Source organism: Protopterus annectens, chromosome 1.part0 (assembly GCF_019279795.1).
Source record: "Protopterus annectens isolate FY-2018-M chromosome 1.part0, PAN1.0, whole genome shotgun sequence".
NCBI lineage: Eukaryota > Metazoa > Chordata > Ceratodontiformes > Protopteridae > Protopterus > Protopterus annectens.
The window spans coordinates 1,801,889,253-1,801,907,429 of record NC_056725.1 but is presented as its reverse complement, the minus strand read 5'-3'; the positions used below and the strand labels follow the sequence as shown (position 1 = coordinate 1,801,907,429).

The following is an 18,177-nucleotide window of genomic DNA, read 5'->3' as shown; positions in this document are numbered from 1 at the left end:
CACGAGTAAGAATGAAGGCGAGATTGGACTAGGTTCATAGGTTGGTACTAGGCTATCGGCCCTAGGGCCTATACAAGCCTAGCCATAACAATTCCCTGGCTGTTTCTTCCCACACTATTTACTTCCCTGGACCCCTGTCTAGCAGGACAACTGACGTGATCCCCGAGGTGAATTTCCTTTCTCCCATCCAATCATCAAGGTTCCTTTTGAAGAAGGCCAAAGAGGCACTCTGCTTGACATGTATGGGCAGTCTATTCCAGAGTCTGGGGAGTCTCTGGGTCAGGAACCTATCCCTCCAGCATGTTTTGTTTATTGAGATGACAAGATTTAGATCCCTGGAGCGTGTGGCTCTGAGGGATTGGGATTTCTTTAAGTATAGCATGTCCAACAGCTCTGGGTTTGTATATCTGGATACATAACATCAAGAAATTATGCACTCACCATAACATTTGATGTATTTAGTCCATCTCGCCTTACATTCTTACTAACCCTCCCTCCTTCCCCCTCCTGGAGGACCTGGAGGTATAGTCTCTAAGTGTCAGTAGTCCTTTCTGTTGGGGTGGTTGTTCTTCTCAGTGTGTATGTGTGTGAGCTTGCAGCAAACAAGATCTGGGGAATAGACATGTTGCATGATGGGATACCTCTTAGCCACAAGCCAATTGAAGACTTCAAGCAAGAGTATGGCTGAGTCGGAGCCGAGGTTCGGCTCTGAACCCACGGGTAAGAATGTAAGGCGAGATGGACTACATACATCGAACGTTATGGTGAGTACCTAACTTCTTGTTCCCTTTTTTATTGAAACAAACTAAAGTAGTTTAGACGATTTCAAGTTTTTGAGTGTAAAACTAAGTTTAAAGAAAACCTATTTAAAGTGTGGAAGAAGGCAACTTTGCAGTCTGTTTCCAAACCTCTCTTCAGTGAAGTTTGGGCATCTGTGAATTTTCCAAAATGTGACAGACATTCTTTTCTCCTAAAATCTCAAAGTGGAGTGATTCATTTGATTTATGTACTGCGTAGTAACACAAGCCTACAGTTTAATCCTAATTTTTTATTTTTTTATTGTCATTGTAATCATTCTGGGCCCTTGTTTAGCTACTTAATGTTTTGGACTAAACATCACTGGGCTAAATAGTAGTCTGTTACCTTTACCACTTTTCCATCCTCAAATTTTCTGAAATCTCCACGTATGTATGATTTCAAAATCATGATAGGAATCACAGTTGTAAACTGTCTCTGTTTTCCAGTTTCAGTCCTCCTCAGTGGGTCAGATACTGGAAAACCACCTCCTCTCTCCCTGAGTCTGGGCTGAAGGAAAAAATGGTTAAAATGCTCATCTCCATAGTTTCCCAAATGGGTTTCCTTGTGGTCTACTCCAGTTTTTATTGCATTTGATCCTTTGGTTACGTGCATGGGATCACCTGTGCTCTTGCGAGATGACATGGCCGAGGCTTTTTTTTCCTTCAAGAAGGAGCTGAGAAACAAGATCTTGAATGATGATCTCAAGAGCATCATTTTGTTTTGTGGACTTGAGGCAGAAGCAGGTACTCATAACTTTAGAGGACTTCTGTGACCCTTATTTCCTCTTTCAGGCCCTTTCCATCTCAAAAGAGGAAGAAGCTTCCTTGTAGAGGAAGGTCATGAAGCATCATCTGGTATGTACTTAATATCCCATCTGTTTATTGGGTAGTCTAAGCCAAAGCACCTTTCCAGCAGAAACCTAGAGAGAAAAGTGCAGTACATATAACTGCAAGTACAACAAATGAATGACAACAAAAATGAAATGAAAATACTAGGATAACACTGTCTATAGTAAAGCAAGTATAACAGTGGTATGAAGAAATAAGTATACAGTATGTGCAGTTTGATATGACTATTGTAATGTGAACAACATAATTAAACATCATGGTTTGCTTACCCTGTTAACACGCAAATTAGAAGTGGCAGGGCAGGGTCAAAACTCCAGATCGTACTGTGACTTCTGGCTGTGGTGGCTGCTGCAGTCATCATGGTGCTGTTTATGTTCTTGTAAATGCGAGTGTTAGAGTAACCTGTGAGCCTCTTGGTTCTGCAGCCTGACCATTCTTTGACCTTGATGACCCATGCATTACTGGTGAGAGTTCGTCTTGGACATGGTTTTATCTGAAAAGGGTGCTGTGCATCATCCAAGTGGGCTCCTGTCAGTCCCCAAGCCATCAAGACCTTTGTCTGAGAGTTGCATCTAGAGGCTGTCTTGTTTTGATCTGATGCCCAGTCTATTGAGGGATACCTAAAAAAGCAAGTGGGCACACAGTCATACTTCTTTATAGAGAGGTTATGCATATCTGGCAGTGAGCCCTAACAAATTTGCATCACATTTTTAGCAGTTTATAGCAGCTCAGTTGCCAGATTAAATGAACTGCAGCCTGTAGAAGTCAAGGGTACGAGAACATTTAGTCTTTACAATTTCAGATTTCTTTTTTTTTTTTTTTTTTTTTTTTTGTGCAAGGGTTGTTTGACCATGTGGGAGCTTTGCCCGTGAACCCCTTGCCTCCATCTGCACAAGCTGCATGATCTTTGCACCTCAGAATAAAAAAGAAAAATGCAATTGAAAACTGTCACTTTTCAAAATCGTAAGTAGGCAGAGGTTCTCATCCTAGCAATTTTGAGGAAGACCCGAGGAGGGGTGAACATGCTCTCACAGGTTCTTTGGCTACTTCCTTACTTGTTTTTAGGAGTTATGTTTTACAATTTAGAAACCATATGTGGATCAGTTTCCAGAAGTGTGGCATACAAGTTATCACTATATTTGTCATTTGAGTATTTGTTTTTTTAGCATCTTTTGCTTAGTGCAGAAGAATAAAGGTAAGTTTGTGGTGGACACTTGCACCACCCGGTAGAACTTTCCATTCCTATTGATTCCACACCTCACCAGAAAGTTCTAGAAGAACAAAGTTTAAGTAGCTGAAATGGATGTGGTTTCGGACATGAGTTTGTGGCAGTATAGTAAACACTGCAGTGCCAGCCAAGAGTGTCCCCCATAATTGCTTAGCTAGCGCTGTTGATCATCTGATTCTGCAGGATCTCCTGACTGAAGTTTAGAAATGACTGCCACTGTTAGGAAGCCTTTTGTTTGGCAGACAGTCTGTCAAGTGGAAGAGGCAGAGCAGTACTCCTAGTCATGTCACTCTGTCTATAGATCATCATGACATATCTGAAGCATCTGTATGATTTGAGCTTTAATTATTTGATAATCAAGGTGTGCATGTCCCGCAGTGCTGTCATGACCTTGTGTAAGGAAGGGTTGTAGCCCAACTTTGCCTAGTCTTGCATTTCTGTAAAGGGATTTTACATCTCTACTCAATTTTGTATACCCCCCCCGCCCTTGTGCTGCAGTCATAACAGATGGGTTCTCCTGCCGTCAGGCGGGTCCTCGGTCGGCCGAATTCCAAAGTCTAGGTCCGGCGTCAGTTGTCGTCGCTTCTTCCCTGACGTCAGTGCGACAGGGGTATAAAAGAACCAGCCGACGCCATTTTCTTCAGTCTTTCTTGCCGCGTGGTGCCCAAAGCAGAAGCAGTTCGCAAGTGCCGGTCGGCCAGCTCCTGAAATTACGAAAATTTTGCAACCGAAGTCTTCTTGAAAGCGAAGTACCCCATTGGGGAAACTTTTCTTGCCTCAGACCGATGTCAGACAAAGTTAATAATTGTATTTCATGTGGGAAGCAAATACCACATAAGGATTTCCATTCCCTCTGTATTCCTTGTTTAGGCCCAGACCACGACGTCTCGGTCTGTCGTTTTTGTGCTACATTCAACAAACGCACCATTAAGCATCGGGGGGCATTCGCCCAGCATTATTTTGGCAAAAAAATTAACTATATTATGTCGTCGGATACTCCGACTCCAGTTTTGTCTAAAAAGCGCAAAGTTAAGGACCGACACACGAGGTCCGCGGCCTCTACCGACACCACGCCAAAGCCGACTACAGGTGGCCCGGTTCTCAGCGAGGTGCCTACGCAGCCCCTGACTACCGACGGCACTTCATTGGTGGTGTCTTCTGTGCCGGAGGTCGAAGGCTCCTCTGCCCACACCCCGACTACAGATACCGAAGCCACTTTTGGTGGTGAATCTCAAAATGTAGACAGGTCTACCTCCTCTCAAGGTGTCTTCAGACCTTCCTCTTCTTTTTCCATCAAGGCATTCACTAAGTCTAAAGCAGCCATGCATTCTAAGAGACAAGCTACACAGGGCCCATCTCCAGGCCCCATGCCTAAAAAACAGATGCTTAAAATGGCTGAGGATTTAATTACTCTTATCAGGGGTTCTCAACCCCCCCCCCCGGACAAAAGGCCCAGAGTGGAGGAAGAATCCCCCTCCTCTGATCAGGCCTCCATTATATCAGAGCACTCTGATGAACAGGAACATTCTTACTCCCCTTTTGAAGATTCTGTTGCAGAGGAGTCCATTCCCTCTGTATCCCCCCCAGAGGATTTCTCATTTGGGGAAACCTTGCATACCTTAAGGGAACACTTCCACTGGGAAGGCCAAGAGTACTCAGATTCCAAGAAAAGGCTTAGGGAATTTCTCTTGCTACCTCAGCACAGGCCTCTGGCTATACCTCCTGTCTTGGACATACTGTGTACTCGGAGGCCTGCCTTAACCCGGATTCTTTACCTTCAGCCCCAGTCAAGCCTGACAGGTGCTACCGGGTTCCTGACTCACACCAATTTCTATACAAAAGCCATACTGCTGACCCAGAAACTATCTCACAGGGCCCCAAGGGAATTAAGGCCTCCACTGCTAAAAATCCATTACCTTCCGAGAGAGATTTCAGATCATTAGAAAGGTGGGGAAAAAAGGTATATACCTTGGCCACCTTAACCATGAGGACATTAAACTGCCAGTTCCATGTGCTAAAGTACCAACAGTTTCTGTTATCACAATTGAGAAGTAAAATGTCACAACCTGAACAACCAGACTTGAAGGAGTTGCAGGATTTGATGCATAGTGCAGAACAAGTGGGTAAACATACCTTGCAATGTGGTTTTGATGCTCTAGAGGCCTCATGTAGAGCTGCTGTTACAGGATCAGTCATACTTAGACATGCCTGGCTCAAGGAACAAACCTTACCAGATCATGTCAAAGCTAAATTACTAGATGCCCCTCTACAAAAGGGTGTATTATTTGGTGCTAATGCTGAGGAGGTATTAAAAAAAAATGGAGGAAAAGGCTAAATCAATGCAAACAGTGAAAGATTTTCTACAGGTACAACCCCCACGTTTCAGTAGAAATTGGCCTTCCAAAAATTGGTCCTTTCCAGCCACGGACAGACCCCAAAGAGGTAGATACAGGCGCCCGAGGGGCAGAGGGCAATCCCAAGGATCGTTTAGAGGCAGACAATGGCAAGCTCCTACACAGAGGTGGTGAGGATAGTTCGCAGCCGTTCAGAAAGCAAGCCCAATGACTTTCCCCTTTGCATGCCAAGCAAGGCTCAAATGGCAGCACCCTTAGGTGGAAAACTAGCATTATTTTCAAAAAATTGGCGTATTGTCACAAAAGACAAATGGATCCTAGACATTATAAACAGAGGCTACAGATTCCATTTTCACACCCTTCCAAAAATGAGAGGCATGCCAAACCTGCCCCACAATCAAAGGGCAGAGGCACAAAGACAAATTTCAGATCTCATAGACATGAAAGCTATTCAAGAGGTACCTACTCACGAACAAGGTCAAGGTTTTTATTCCAAACTATTCCTGGTACCAAGGAAGGGAAAAGATTGGAGACCTATTTTGGGACCTATCCATCCTAAACACATTTTTACTCGTACCAAAATTCAAGATGCTCACATTACAGCAGCTTCTTCCCATGCTGGGCAAGGAGTCTTGGCTGGTAACATTGGACCTCAAGTAGGCATACCTGCATGTCCCAATCAGGCAAAATTGCAGAAGATACCTCAGATTTCTTGCAGTTTCAACCCATTATCAATTCTCTGCATTGCCCTTTGGCTTATCTACTGCGCCCAGAGTATTCACGAAATGCCTGGCATCAGTAATTGCCTACTGCAGACTTCAAGGGATACAGATATACCCCTATTTGGACGACTGCCTGATCCAAGTGGACAGCAAGCACATACTTCTGAAACATCTGGCTTATGTAATAATGTTGCTGAATTCTCTGGGATACACAGTCAACAAAAAGTAATCAAGGCTAATACCCTCTCGGAAAATAATTTTCCTGGGTGCCAACTTGGACACAAACACCCAGATGGCCTACCTCATGCCAGAGAAGCAGGGGCAACTAACTCAATACTTCAGAACACTAGCAAATTTCACCAGGCTGACTGCAAGGAAAATCCTGCAGGCTCTGGGATTCATGGAATCTTGCATCTTACTAATCCCATGTGCAAAGCTTCATATGAGGCAACTTCAATGGTACCTGAAAAACCTATGGTCTCAACACAGCCACAGTTTGGAAACAATAATACCACTAATTCCATGTCTTCAAAAGGAATTTCTGTGGTGGGCTCAAGCATGCCAAACAAACACAGGTCTCCCATTCAGCAAGCCTCAAGCAAATCAAGTCATCACAACAGACGCCTCGGACTACGCCTGGGGAGTGCACATGACAGATCGGTGCATTCAGGGCAAATGGTCCCAAAAAGAAAAGCACCTTCACATCGATCAAAAGGAAATGCTAGCAGTAATAAATGCTATTATAGCTTTCAAAGACCTTCTGCATCCAGGTCAACTATTGATAAAGACAGACAACACCACAGTAATGTGGTACATAAACAAACAGGGAGGAACCCATTCATACCCCCTATGCAGGCTGGCCATGTCACTTTGGAACATGGCTCTGGACTTACAAATCGAACTTCAAGCACAGTACTTGCCAGGCAAGGAAAACACGCTGGCAGACAACCTAAGCAGAAATATGACAGATCCACACGAATGGAAGTTGCATCCTCAAGTCTTTACAGAGATAATTCAAGCATGGGGAAGGCCATATCTCTTTGCCTCCCACAAAAATCACCAATTGACAAAATTCTGCTCAAGGATTTTTCATCCAAAGGCCTGGAGAGTGGACGCTCTCTCTTTCAGTTGGACAACAATGACAGTTTATGCCTTCCCACCTCTTCCTCTGCTGCCCAAAGTTCTATTAAAAACCAGAGCAGACAGACCAAAGATGATTCTCATTGCTCCAGACTGGCCAAGACAACACTGGTACCCACTCCTGAGGAGCTTGACGCATTCCCCGCCATGGACCCTGCCTCTAATGCCTCCTCTTCTGACTCAGCACAGCTTCAAAACTCTTCACAGTCAGCTGAAAACACTCAATCTAGCCGCATGGAAGATTCCTTAACATCACAACAGACCCTACTCTCCAAGGAGGTGCAGGATGTCCTTTTGGAGGCCAGAAGGCAGTCTACTAGAAAAGCTTACTCCGCAAAATGGAAACTGTTTTGTGCCTGGAATGAGAAAAAGGGCCAGAATCCTGGAAAACTGAATTTACCTCAAATATTACAGTATCTAGCTGAGCTGCTAAGCAGTGGACTTTCATTCTCCTCCGTCAAAATCCATGCCTCAGCCATTTCTGCAGAATACAACACTGATCCACCTTTATTCTCTCACCTCCTCTTAAGACAGTTCCTCAGAGGGGCTAAGAATCTAAACCCCCCAAGGAAACAACCAATACCTGCTTGGGATCTCAATTTCATTCTAGAAAAGCTGACCTTGCCTCCTTTTGAGCCAGCTGCCTCAACAGATTTGCAATATTTGTCCTGGAAAACAGCTTTCTTTCTGGCTATTACCTCAGCTCGTAGGGTATCAGAACTACAAGCTCTCATGGCTGTGCAGCCTTTTATCATCTTCCATCAGGACAGAGTTTCCTTACGAACTAACCCGTCCTTTATGCCAAAAGTGGTATCCAGGGTAGCTTTGAATCAGGCTATGCACTTAGCTACCTTTTATCCTAATCCTCAAAACAAAGGGGAGAGATTACTACATTCCTTGGACATCCACAGACAACTGCGTTATTTGTGGAAGCAGCCACTTGGAGTTCTGTGCATACCTTCTCCAAGCACTACCACCTTCCATTATACTCCAGATCTAGAGCAGGTTTTGCCACTGCAGTCTTGCAGGCCATTCTGGCTCCTCCTAGTTCCACCTAGTGCCTACCACCCCTTTCTTAGCTTTGGGATTCTACCCATCTGTTATGACTGCAGCTGTATGCACGATGAACATAGTACAGTTTTGTACCTACCATAAATGTAGATGTTCGAGTGCTAATACAGCTGCAGTCCAGGTTTCCCTCCCTCCTTCCCCTCTTGGGACAGGCCTATTGGCTAACACCTCCTCATACAACCGGATTGGGGTATTCATTCATGGTGTATTTGATTGCACTACTGTATTTTGATTATATGGCATTGCTTTATTACACAAATTTATGTATTGCCTTCCTTCTGGGGGCACCTGACATCTGGGGCAAGAAAAACAGAAGAAAATGGCGTCTGCTGGTTCTTTTATACCCCTGTCGCACTGACGTCAGGGAAGAAGCGACGACAACCGACGCCGGACCTAGACTTTGGAATTCGGCTGACCGAGGACCCGCCTGACTGCAGGAGAACCCATCTGTTATGACTGCAGCTGTATTAGCACTCAAACATCTACATTTATGGTAGGTACAAAACTGTACTTTCACATACATTGCCATACATCATATAACCTAAGCAACACTACACAAATTATTCAGTTCCTGACCTTTTTTTGCCATCTCTCCTTGTTGGAGATATTAAAGGGAACAACAACTGGTCTTCCAGAAGGATCAGGTGTCCCTTAATGACCAGCATCACATTTCATCCATGAAAGGCGTTTCCAAGCCCATGAACCAGTTTGTTCATTTCCCTGCTTTCTTTGTCAAAACAGAGGTAATAGGGGACGGAATGTTTCACACACTGGATGTACTCTGACAAATCTGACTTTATATGAAGCAACTACATGAATTTAGGAAGATTGAAGAGCTGTTTGTTTCATTCTAGTGCAGGGAAAATTTTATTTTGCAGTCCACAGTATTTTGTTTCTGCAAGTAATCTGTACTAGTAGGGTCTATATTAGAACACCGAACTTTCAAAATTTCCAGTGTTCTAATATCGAACCCTATTAATCAAAAATTTAAAAACAGCGAACATACAGAACAGCGAATTTTTTTCCTAGGGAAAAAATTTGCTGTTCCAAAACACACACACAAACAAACAGCAATCCACACACATACACCTAAACTCTTACACCTAACACTACACTACACTAAACTATATACATACACCACTAACTATCCACTTACCTTAACCCAAACCCTAACCCTAAGATCCGTCACTATTGCACACTCACCTCACCCACACCCTAACCCTAACTCACCTACCCCGCCCTAACCCTCACATCCACACAATCGCGCACTTAACTGACCCGGGGCCTAACCCTCACTTCAACACAATCGCACACTTACCTGAACCCAACCCGTAACTTTCCACCACAGCGCTGAAAATACCGAAGCAACAGAAACGGACAATCGGATTCTTTCCCTAGGAAAAAATTCAGTTTTCTGTTTCTTAGATATTTTCAGCGTTCGCTGAAAACGTGTCGATATTAGAACACTCGAAATTTTGAAAGTTTGGTGTTCTAATATAGACCCATACTAGTAATATCAGCATGCATTGCTGTTTAGTTGTGTGCCTTGTGGGTTACCAGCTCCATTATCTTTTGCTACCAGGTGGCTAAATAGCCTTTGAAGAGGACTGAATTCAAGAGCCACTTCTCTAGAGGTGTGGCTGCTTTCCTTGATAGTAATGTCTTCACTGAGAAACAGTCTGTGCTTTCTGCCATCTGGTCTTTTATAATCACGTTCACCAAACATTTTTGCCTTTATCACAACTGCATGAGTCAAGGCTTCCTTTGCTGCATGTCTGCTTCATGCCTCAGCCTTACTAACTTTAGTTCTTGGAATACCATCAAATTTCTTCCAGCTAGGTATTATACTACCTGGAATTCAGCTTTGTCATTGACTGGCAAGGAGGGTGCCAAGTGCTTAACATGAAAAATAAGCTCTTACCATACAAGTTGAGTTGTGAAGAGACCTTTTTTGATTGATTCCCATATAGATTCCTTCAGTCTCCCACTAAATGTACTGGCTGGTTGTCCAGTCTCATCTATTGGAGAACCTGTAAAATCAGGCATGTATCTACTTGCGTGTATATTTTAGTGTAAATCTCTCCCCCAACCCCTGCAGGTATTCAAACACAATCTTTCTATTATCCTGCTGGCTGAGGTGTTATACTTCATAGGTGGTCAACCTGTAGTCATTCTTTCCTTGCCTCATAGTTCCATCTAATCTTCAGGCTAATGCATCTTGAAGCACATCTTGGTTTCCCCTCATCTAGTGAGGCTGCCACGGTGGTGAAGCAGACAGGACAAGGTCAATATACTTTTTAATAAGTTGTGTGTGTGTGTGTGTGTGTATGTGAGTAAAGTCACTACATCATGGCATACTGCTATATTTTGTAAGCTCCTGTTTGCCATGATTCATGGCTAGTGAGCCTTTCCCTGGGACCTTGTCAGGAAACCTACACGCCTTCTCCTGCCCAATGGCCTAACATGACAATTGACAGTTTTCTGTTCCACAGCCTCCAGCAGTTAGCTTGTAGTATTCTTCAGTTTGTTGTTTGTTACCCTCGCCTCCCTAAGTGAGGTGATCAGGCTCCATCATTTCTTTCCCTCTACACAGGAATCCTTCCACCATCTCAACCAGTCACAGAACCTGAGTATTCTGGAAAGTAGTTTGGGTTTTACCCTTGTACAACACAGACCAAACATTAGCCTATACCAGCATAGAAACTTGTGGTACAAACCTGAGCTTTTTTGGTTACATCTGTGTTTGCTAAACATACCTAATACTCTATTAGTTTCAGTAAGTGGTAATTATCCATTCTTAGTTTCGGTAGGTGCTTCGTGGTGCCTGGTATAATTTGTCTTTCTAGTGTTTCATTATGCAATGTAGTTGTTAATGTCTCCTTGAAAAGAAATGACCGCAGGAAATGTGTTTTACTTAGGTAGCAGTAACACTAAAGTTGATTTTTCACCATTATTCTGTGATGTAGCAGTGCAAATTGTTGCATGGCTTAATTAAGTGTACATAGTAAATAAAAGTGAGAAGGTTTCTGTGGTCACAGTTATAGTAGTTCAGCTTTCAGAGTGGTAGGGATCCTAATAACTGGACTGCCAGTACCTGTCATTGTCTGTGTGTAGTGTATTTTCTGCTTTAAAACAATGATTAGCAACTTCACTCAACTTCACTTGAAGGCCAACAGATTCCTTTGTTTATGCTTTCCTTGTTTTATTTTTATTTATTTATTTATTTATTTTTTTTTAACTTGATAAGCTGTGTGCACCATTGATGAAAGCTGTGAAAAAGTGCCACTTTAGCTGTTGTACAGCTATTCTACACAAGAAGAACATTAAAACCCATGACATATAGCCATTTTTATTCACAGAAGGGCTGCCTACTGAAGAACTGAAGACTGTGCTGGAAAAGGTGATAGCCGAATGGAAAGATGTCAGCCGTCAGCTGGAGGAGATGGAGAGCAAGAAGCAACACCAAGAGAAGATCAATGCTTACTTCAGAGATTTGGATGAACTTAAAAGACTTGTGAAGGAGAAAGAAGTCTGGATCAAATCTTTACCATCTTCTGTATCTGACATTCAAACCTTACAAATTACTATGGACACTTGTCAGGTCTGTAAAATGCCTATAGTGGTCTCAAATGCTGGTTACATACTACATGGTGCTTAAAACAGTGGTTGCACAGTACTTCAGTATAAAAAATATGATTGTAAAGGATTTTCATTGTACCTTTTAAATAGAAATCCAGATAAGTGACAAAATGCATTTTTGACCTACCACCCCTGTAGTATGTTATAGATGAACATTGAAGGCCTTTGTTCTGATTTTGATACTTGGTATTTTGCACATAGCAGCTGTTAACCATACTTACAAAATGTGCTTTGTTTTTCATCTCCGTTTTATTTTGCAGAAGGAGGTGGCTCATTTGATGGATCTTAACCCACGGATACAAAAACTTACTTCTGAATGTGCTTTGCTAAGTAATCAGGCCGCAGCCCCCCATTTTCTCCAGGAAGCTCTAGATAATCTCAGCAGTTACTGGTGCCTCATCCTTCAGACTCTACAAAGGAAGCAGCAGCAGTTGCAGACAGGTATATAGAGGGAATATTTCTTTTCAAAAACCTAATAATTTGAAAAACGTAAGTGCAGTTTTTGCACATTGGTTTTGTTAGTGCTAACTTGAGTCAAAACTGTTCTGTATGTACTTGTGCTTTATACCTGTAGTACTGTGCTTTCAGCATTTTTTGAGTGATGACGTGCAGGGCAGTTTTTTAGTGTCTGTCAGTTGTATTTAGTAAAACCGTTTATAAGGTATTTGAACTGGTTGCCTTAATTTCCTGGCTTCTTCCTACATGTAATAATTGCGATACACTGAAAGACCACCTGTATGTGCCACAGCGATACAAAAATAAGTGCTCTTGACCGTCTCTGACTTTAGGATGCCTGGTTAGGTTGTCTTTTATTCTATATGATGTTAAGCAAAGAATTCTGCAGATGTCCTTCAAGGATGCAACTGCAGTCCTGACATATGGGTTGTCCTGCCTCAGGCAGCCCTTCAGTCGGCCGGATTCCAAAGTCTGGGTCCGGCGTCGGCTGATGTCGCCCTTTCCCCGACATCAGAGCACCTGGGGTATAAAAGCGTCAGCCGACGCCATCTTCTTCAGTCTTTCTTGCCGCGTGGCGCCTGAAGCTTCTGCTTCTGCAGTTCGCAAGTGCCGGTCGACCAGCTCCTGAGTTTTCAGCTACTGAAGTCTTCAAAAAAGCTAAGTACCCCATTGGGGACCTTTTCTTGCCTCAGCCGATGTCAGATAAAACTGTAAAAGTTAATAATTGTTTAACTTGTGGGAAACAAATACCTCATAAGGATTTCCACTCTTACTGCTTACCCTGCCTAGGCCCAGAACACAACGTCTCGGCCTGTACAGCTTGTGCTTCTTTCAATAAATGCACTCTTAGGCGTCGGTCAGTTTGCACAGGATTATTTTGGGGAGGATTTCTGTTATATCATGCCATCAGAGCTTCCGACAGCACATTTACCTAAAAAACGGAAGGATAAGGACCGACACTCGCGGTCTCGGCCGACACCACGCTTAGGCCTACCGCGAGTGTCTCGGTCTCTTCTGAGCCGGTTTCACAACCGCTGCAGACTGACGACACCGCTCCACCGGTTACTACGGTACCGGAGGCCAGCTCGGTGCCGGTTTCTGTTCTCCCCTCTGAGACCGTTGCCCAGGATATTTCTGACACCATTTCAGTGGATAAGACTACTCCAGCACGTGGGGCTGCCAGGCCTCCAGTGTCTATGTCCATTAAGGCCTACACACGTGCTAAGGCTGCCAAACAGGCTAAGTCTCTCCCTCCAAGATCTGTTTCTCTGGGATCCACTTCTGGTTCTCAAATTTTAAGTTTAGCTGAGGACCTTATTTCTATAATTAGGGGTTCTCAGCCACATCCAGATGGAGGCTCTCAGCCGCCTTCTGTCAAGAGGCCTAGGGTTGAGCAGGTAGATCCCCAGTCCTCTGATGAGACCTCAGGTGATTCTGCACATTCAGACTACCAGGAGGAGGCCTTCCCGGCCTACGAGGATTCTGATGCGGAGGAATCCATTCCCTCTGCTTCTCCTCCTGAGGAGTTTTCTTTTGGGGAAACGCTTCATTCCATGAGGGAACACTTCAAATGGCAAGGCCAAGAATACTCAGATTCTAGGAAAAGGTTAAGGGAATTTTTGAAGCTACCTCAACATAGACCCTTAGCTATCCCACCAGTTTTAAATGTTTTAGATGATGTGTACTTAGAATCTAGTGTTTGCCCTGACTCCCTCCCCCCTGCTCCTGTCAAGCCAGACAGGTACTACAGGGTCCCAGACACGCATCAATTTCTGTACAAGGGCCATACTGCTGACCCTGAAACTATTTCTCAGGGGCCTAAAGGGGTTTCCTCCACTACTGCTAAGAATCCACTTCCTTCGGAAAGAGATTCCAGGGCTTTAGAAAGGTGGGGCAAGAAAGTATATACATCTTCCACCCTTTCTATGCGAGCATTAAATTGTCAATTTCATATGATTCAGTATCAGGAATACATGTTGGATGACTTGCAAAAGAAATTGGCTTTCCATGAACCATTAGATAGAAAGGGGTTACAGGAATTGGTTCATAATACTCAGCAGGTTAGCAACCATTTCCTTCAGTGTGGATAAGATGCATTGGAAGCTTCATGTAGAGCAGCAATGACAGGTGCGGTCATACGCAGACATGCTTGGTTAAAGGAACAAACATTGCCAGACTATGTAAAAATTAAGCTTTTGGACGCACCCCTAGAGAAACAGAAGCTATTTGGTGCTACTGCACAAGAGGTTTTAAAGAAAATAGAGGAAAAGGCAAAATCAGTGCAAACAGTCAAAGATTTCCTCCAGGTACAGCCTCCAAGATTCAGCAGGAATTGGCCCTCTAAGCATTGGTCCTTTCCAGACACAGACAAATTTCAAAGAGGCAAAAACAGACGTGGCAGAGGTAGAGGGCAAACTCGAGGCTCCTACAGAGGACGTCAATGGCAGCCTCCGAACCAGAGAGGTGGGGCAGGACCTTCCACTGCTCCGCAAGGACAATCTCAATGACTTGACTTTGACTCCGCCATCCAGGGCTCAATTAGAAGCACCTTTGGGTGGAAAATTGTCTTTATTCTCACAAAATTAGCACAATATTACAAAGGACAAATGGATACTGGACATAATAGACAAAGGATACAGATTCCATTGTCATACACTACCAACAAGGCATGGCAGGCCAAACCTGCCACCAAATCAAAGGGCAGAGGCAGTCAAACAAATAACGAACCTACTTCAAATAAGAGCAATAAAAAAGGTTCCTTCTGCAGAACAAGGCCAAGGATTTTATTCAAGACTGTTCCTTGTTCCAAGAAAAGAAAACCAATGGAGACCCATTCTGGACTTGTCCGCACTGAATAGTTACCTTGTGCCAAATTTCAAAATGCTGACCTTACAGCAACTCCTTCCCATGCTGGGCAAGGGGTCTTGGCTGGTAACTCTGGACCTCAAGGAGGCATACCTGCATGTCCCAATCAGACAAAGTTGCAGAAGATACCTCAGATTTCTTGCAGGCTCAGAGCATTATCAATTCTCAGCATTGCCCTTTGGCTTATCTACTGCGCCCAGAGTGTTCACGAAATGCCTGGCATCAGTAATTGCACATTGCAGACTTCAGGGGATACAAATATACCCTTACCTGGACGACTGCCTTATACAAGCGGACAGCCGACAAGCCTTGTTAAAAAACTTGGACTATGTCATTCACCTACTGCAGGCCTTGGGATACACAGTCAATATTCAGAAATCAAGTCTCGTACCATCCCAACAAATACCTTTCCTGGGTGCCACACTGGACACAAACACCCAGATGGCATTTCTGACAAAAGAAAAACAAAAACAATTACCAGAATACTTCAGAAAATTAGCAACACACACCCAGATGACTGCAAGGAAAATCCTGCAGGCCCTGGGTTTCATGGCATCTTGCATTCTTCTGATTCCACACGCAAGGCTGCATATGAGGAAACTACAATGGTATCTAAAAAGTCTATGGTCTCAACACAGCCACAGCCTGGAAGCATTGATCCCACTCATTCCATGCCTTCAAAAGGAATTTCTGTGGTGGGCCCAAGCAAGCCAGATAAACAAAGGTCTGCCTTTCAGCAAGCCTCATACAAGTCAAACCATAACAGACACCTCAGACCATGGATGGGGGGCGCACATGGAGGGCAGATGCATTCAAGGACAATGGACACAAAAAGAAAAGCACCTGCACATCAACCAAAAAGAAATGCTGGCCGTGATGCATGCAATCAAGGCCTTCGAAAAGTTCATGCATCAGGGCCGTCTACTAATAAAGACAGACAATACCACAGTTATGTGGTACATAAACAAGCAAGGAGGTACTCATTCCTACCCTCTTTGCAGACTGGCAATGAATCTCTGGGATATTTCCCTACAATTGAAAATAGAGCTACAATCTCAGTTTGTACCAGGGAAGGACAATGATGTCCTTCAAGGATGCATCTGCAGTCCTAACAAACGGGTTGTCCTGGCCTCAGGCAGCCCTTCGGTCGGCCGGATTCCAAAGTCTGGGTCTGGCCTCAGCTGGTGTCGCACTTCACCCGACGTCATAGCTGCAGTTCTTCGGGTATAAAGGCATCAGCCGACACCATTTTCCTCAGTCTTTCTTGCCGCGTGGCGCCCGAAGCAGAAGCTGTTCGCAAGTGCCGGTCGGTCAGATCCAGAGATTACTACTACCGAAGACTTCTAAAAAGCTAAGTACCCCATTGGGGACTCTTTCTTGCCTCAGCCGATGTCAGAAAAAGTGAATAACTGTTTAACTTGTGGGAAACAAATACCTCATAAAGACTTCCACTCTTACTGCCTACCTTGTTTAGGCCCAGACCACGATGTAGCAGCTTGTTTAGCCTGTGCTTCCTTCAACCGACGGACGCTTAGACGTCGGTCGGAGTTTGCAGAGGAGTTTTTCGGCTCCGCTTTTGCTTATATCATGCCGTCGGAGACTCCAACTTCACATTTAGCTAAAAAGCGTAAGGAAAATGACCGACACTCGCGGTCCGCGGTTTCGGCCGAAACCGCAGTTAAGCCAACCGCGAGTGTCTCGGTTTCAGCTGAAACAGAGTCTGCGGTTCTTCCTTCGGCCGAAAGCATGCCTCCTACTACCGAGGCCTCTTCCAGCATGGCTGAATCTGCCACTGAAATTCCACCTGCTCTTACAGTTTCTCAGGATTTATCAGATACTATTCCCCTAGATGTATCTACTCCTGCACGTGGAGCTGCATCCATGTCAATTAAGGCCTTTGTCAGGGCTAAAGCAGCTAAATCTTCCAAGGCCGTGCCTACTAAAGCCCCCTCTCACAGGCCTAGCTCTAGTACTCAAATGCTTAGTCTAGCAGAGGATCTCATTTCTTTGATCAGGGGATCCCAGTCTCACCCTGATAGGGCCTCTCAACCCCCTCCAGAGAAGAGACCTAGAGCAGAACCCCCTGAGCCAGTTTCTACTGATTACTCCTCAGATGAATCAGAAAATACAAACCCCCCTGAGGGCCCTTATTCTCCATACAAGGACTTTGATGCAGAGGACTCCATTCCTTCTGCCTCTCCTCCTGAGGAATTTTCTTTTGGGGAAACCTTGCATGCTATGAGGGAACAATTTCAATGGCAGGGCCAGGATTTCTCAGACTCTAGGAAAAGGCTTAGGACTTTTTTGCATTTGCCACAGCATAGGCCTTTAGCCATTCCTCCAGTACTTACAGTTGTGGATGATGCATTTAATGATGCTTGTACTGCTCCTGATTCACTCCCTCCGGCCCCTGCTAAGCCCGACAGATACTACAGGGTTCCGGACACACATAATCACTTGTATAAGGCTCCTTTTGCAGATCCTGAAACTATTTCACAGGGCCCCAAGGCTGTAGCAACTACCTCTGCCAAAAACCCACTCCCCTCTGAAAGGGAATCTAGGGCCTTGGAGATGGGGTAAAAAAGTTTATACTTCTGCTACTCTTTCGGCTAGGGCCTTAAACTGTCAGTTCCACATGATTCAGTACCAGGAATTTATGTTAGATCAGTTATCTAAAAAGCTGTCCTCACCTGAACCTTTAGACAGGAAGTCACTTCAGGAAATGGTACATAACATACAGCAGGTCAGTAATCTTTCCTTAAAATGCGGCTATGATGCACTGGAAGCCTCCTTTAGATCAGCTATGACTGGTACAGTGATCAGAAGGCATGCATGGTTAAAAGAGCAGTCCTTACCAGACCATGTAAAATCAAAGCTCCTAGATGCTCCCATGGATAAACACAATTTGTTTGGCTCTCCTGCACAGCAAGTGCTGAAGAAGGTAGAAGAGAAAGCAAAATCTGTCCAGACAGTCAAGGATTTCTTACAGGTCCAGCCTCCAAGGTTTAGTAGGAACTGGCCTTCCAAGAATTGGTCCTTTCCAGACACCAACAGAG

At 44.3% G+C, this 18,177-nt stretch overlaps 1 protein-coding gene across 3 annotated transcripts in view; it reads left to right on the top strand.

Annotated features, from left to right (window-relative positions):
• UTRN (utrophin) overlaps positions 1–18,177 on the top strand; it is a 4,744,936-nt gene that overhangs the window by 1,577,232 nt on the left and 3,149,527 nt on the right. For all 3 annotated transcript variants that reach the window (XM_044069601.1, XM_044069592.1, XM_044069610.1), the window contains 2 exons: positions 11,521–11,762; positions 12,061–12,241. In XM_044069601.1, the coding sequence (XP_043925536.1) occupies positions 11,521–11,762; positions 12,061–12,241 (423 nt within the window). The remainder of the gene's footprint in view (positions 1–11,520; positions 11,763–12,060; positions 12,242–18,177) is intronic.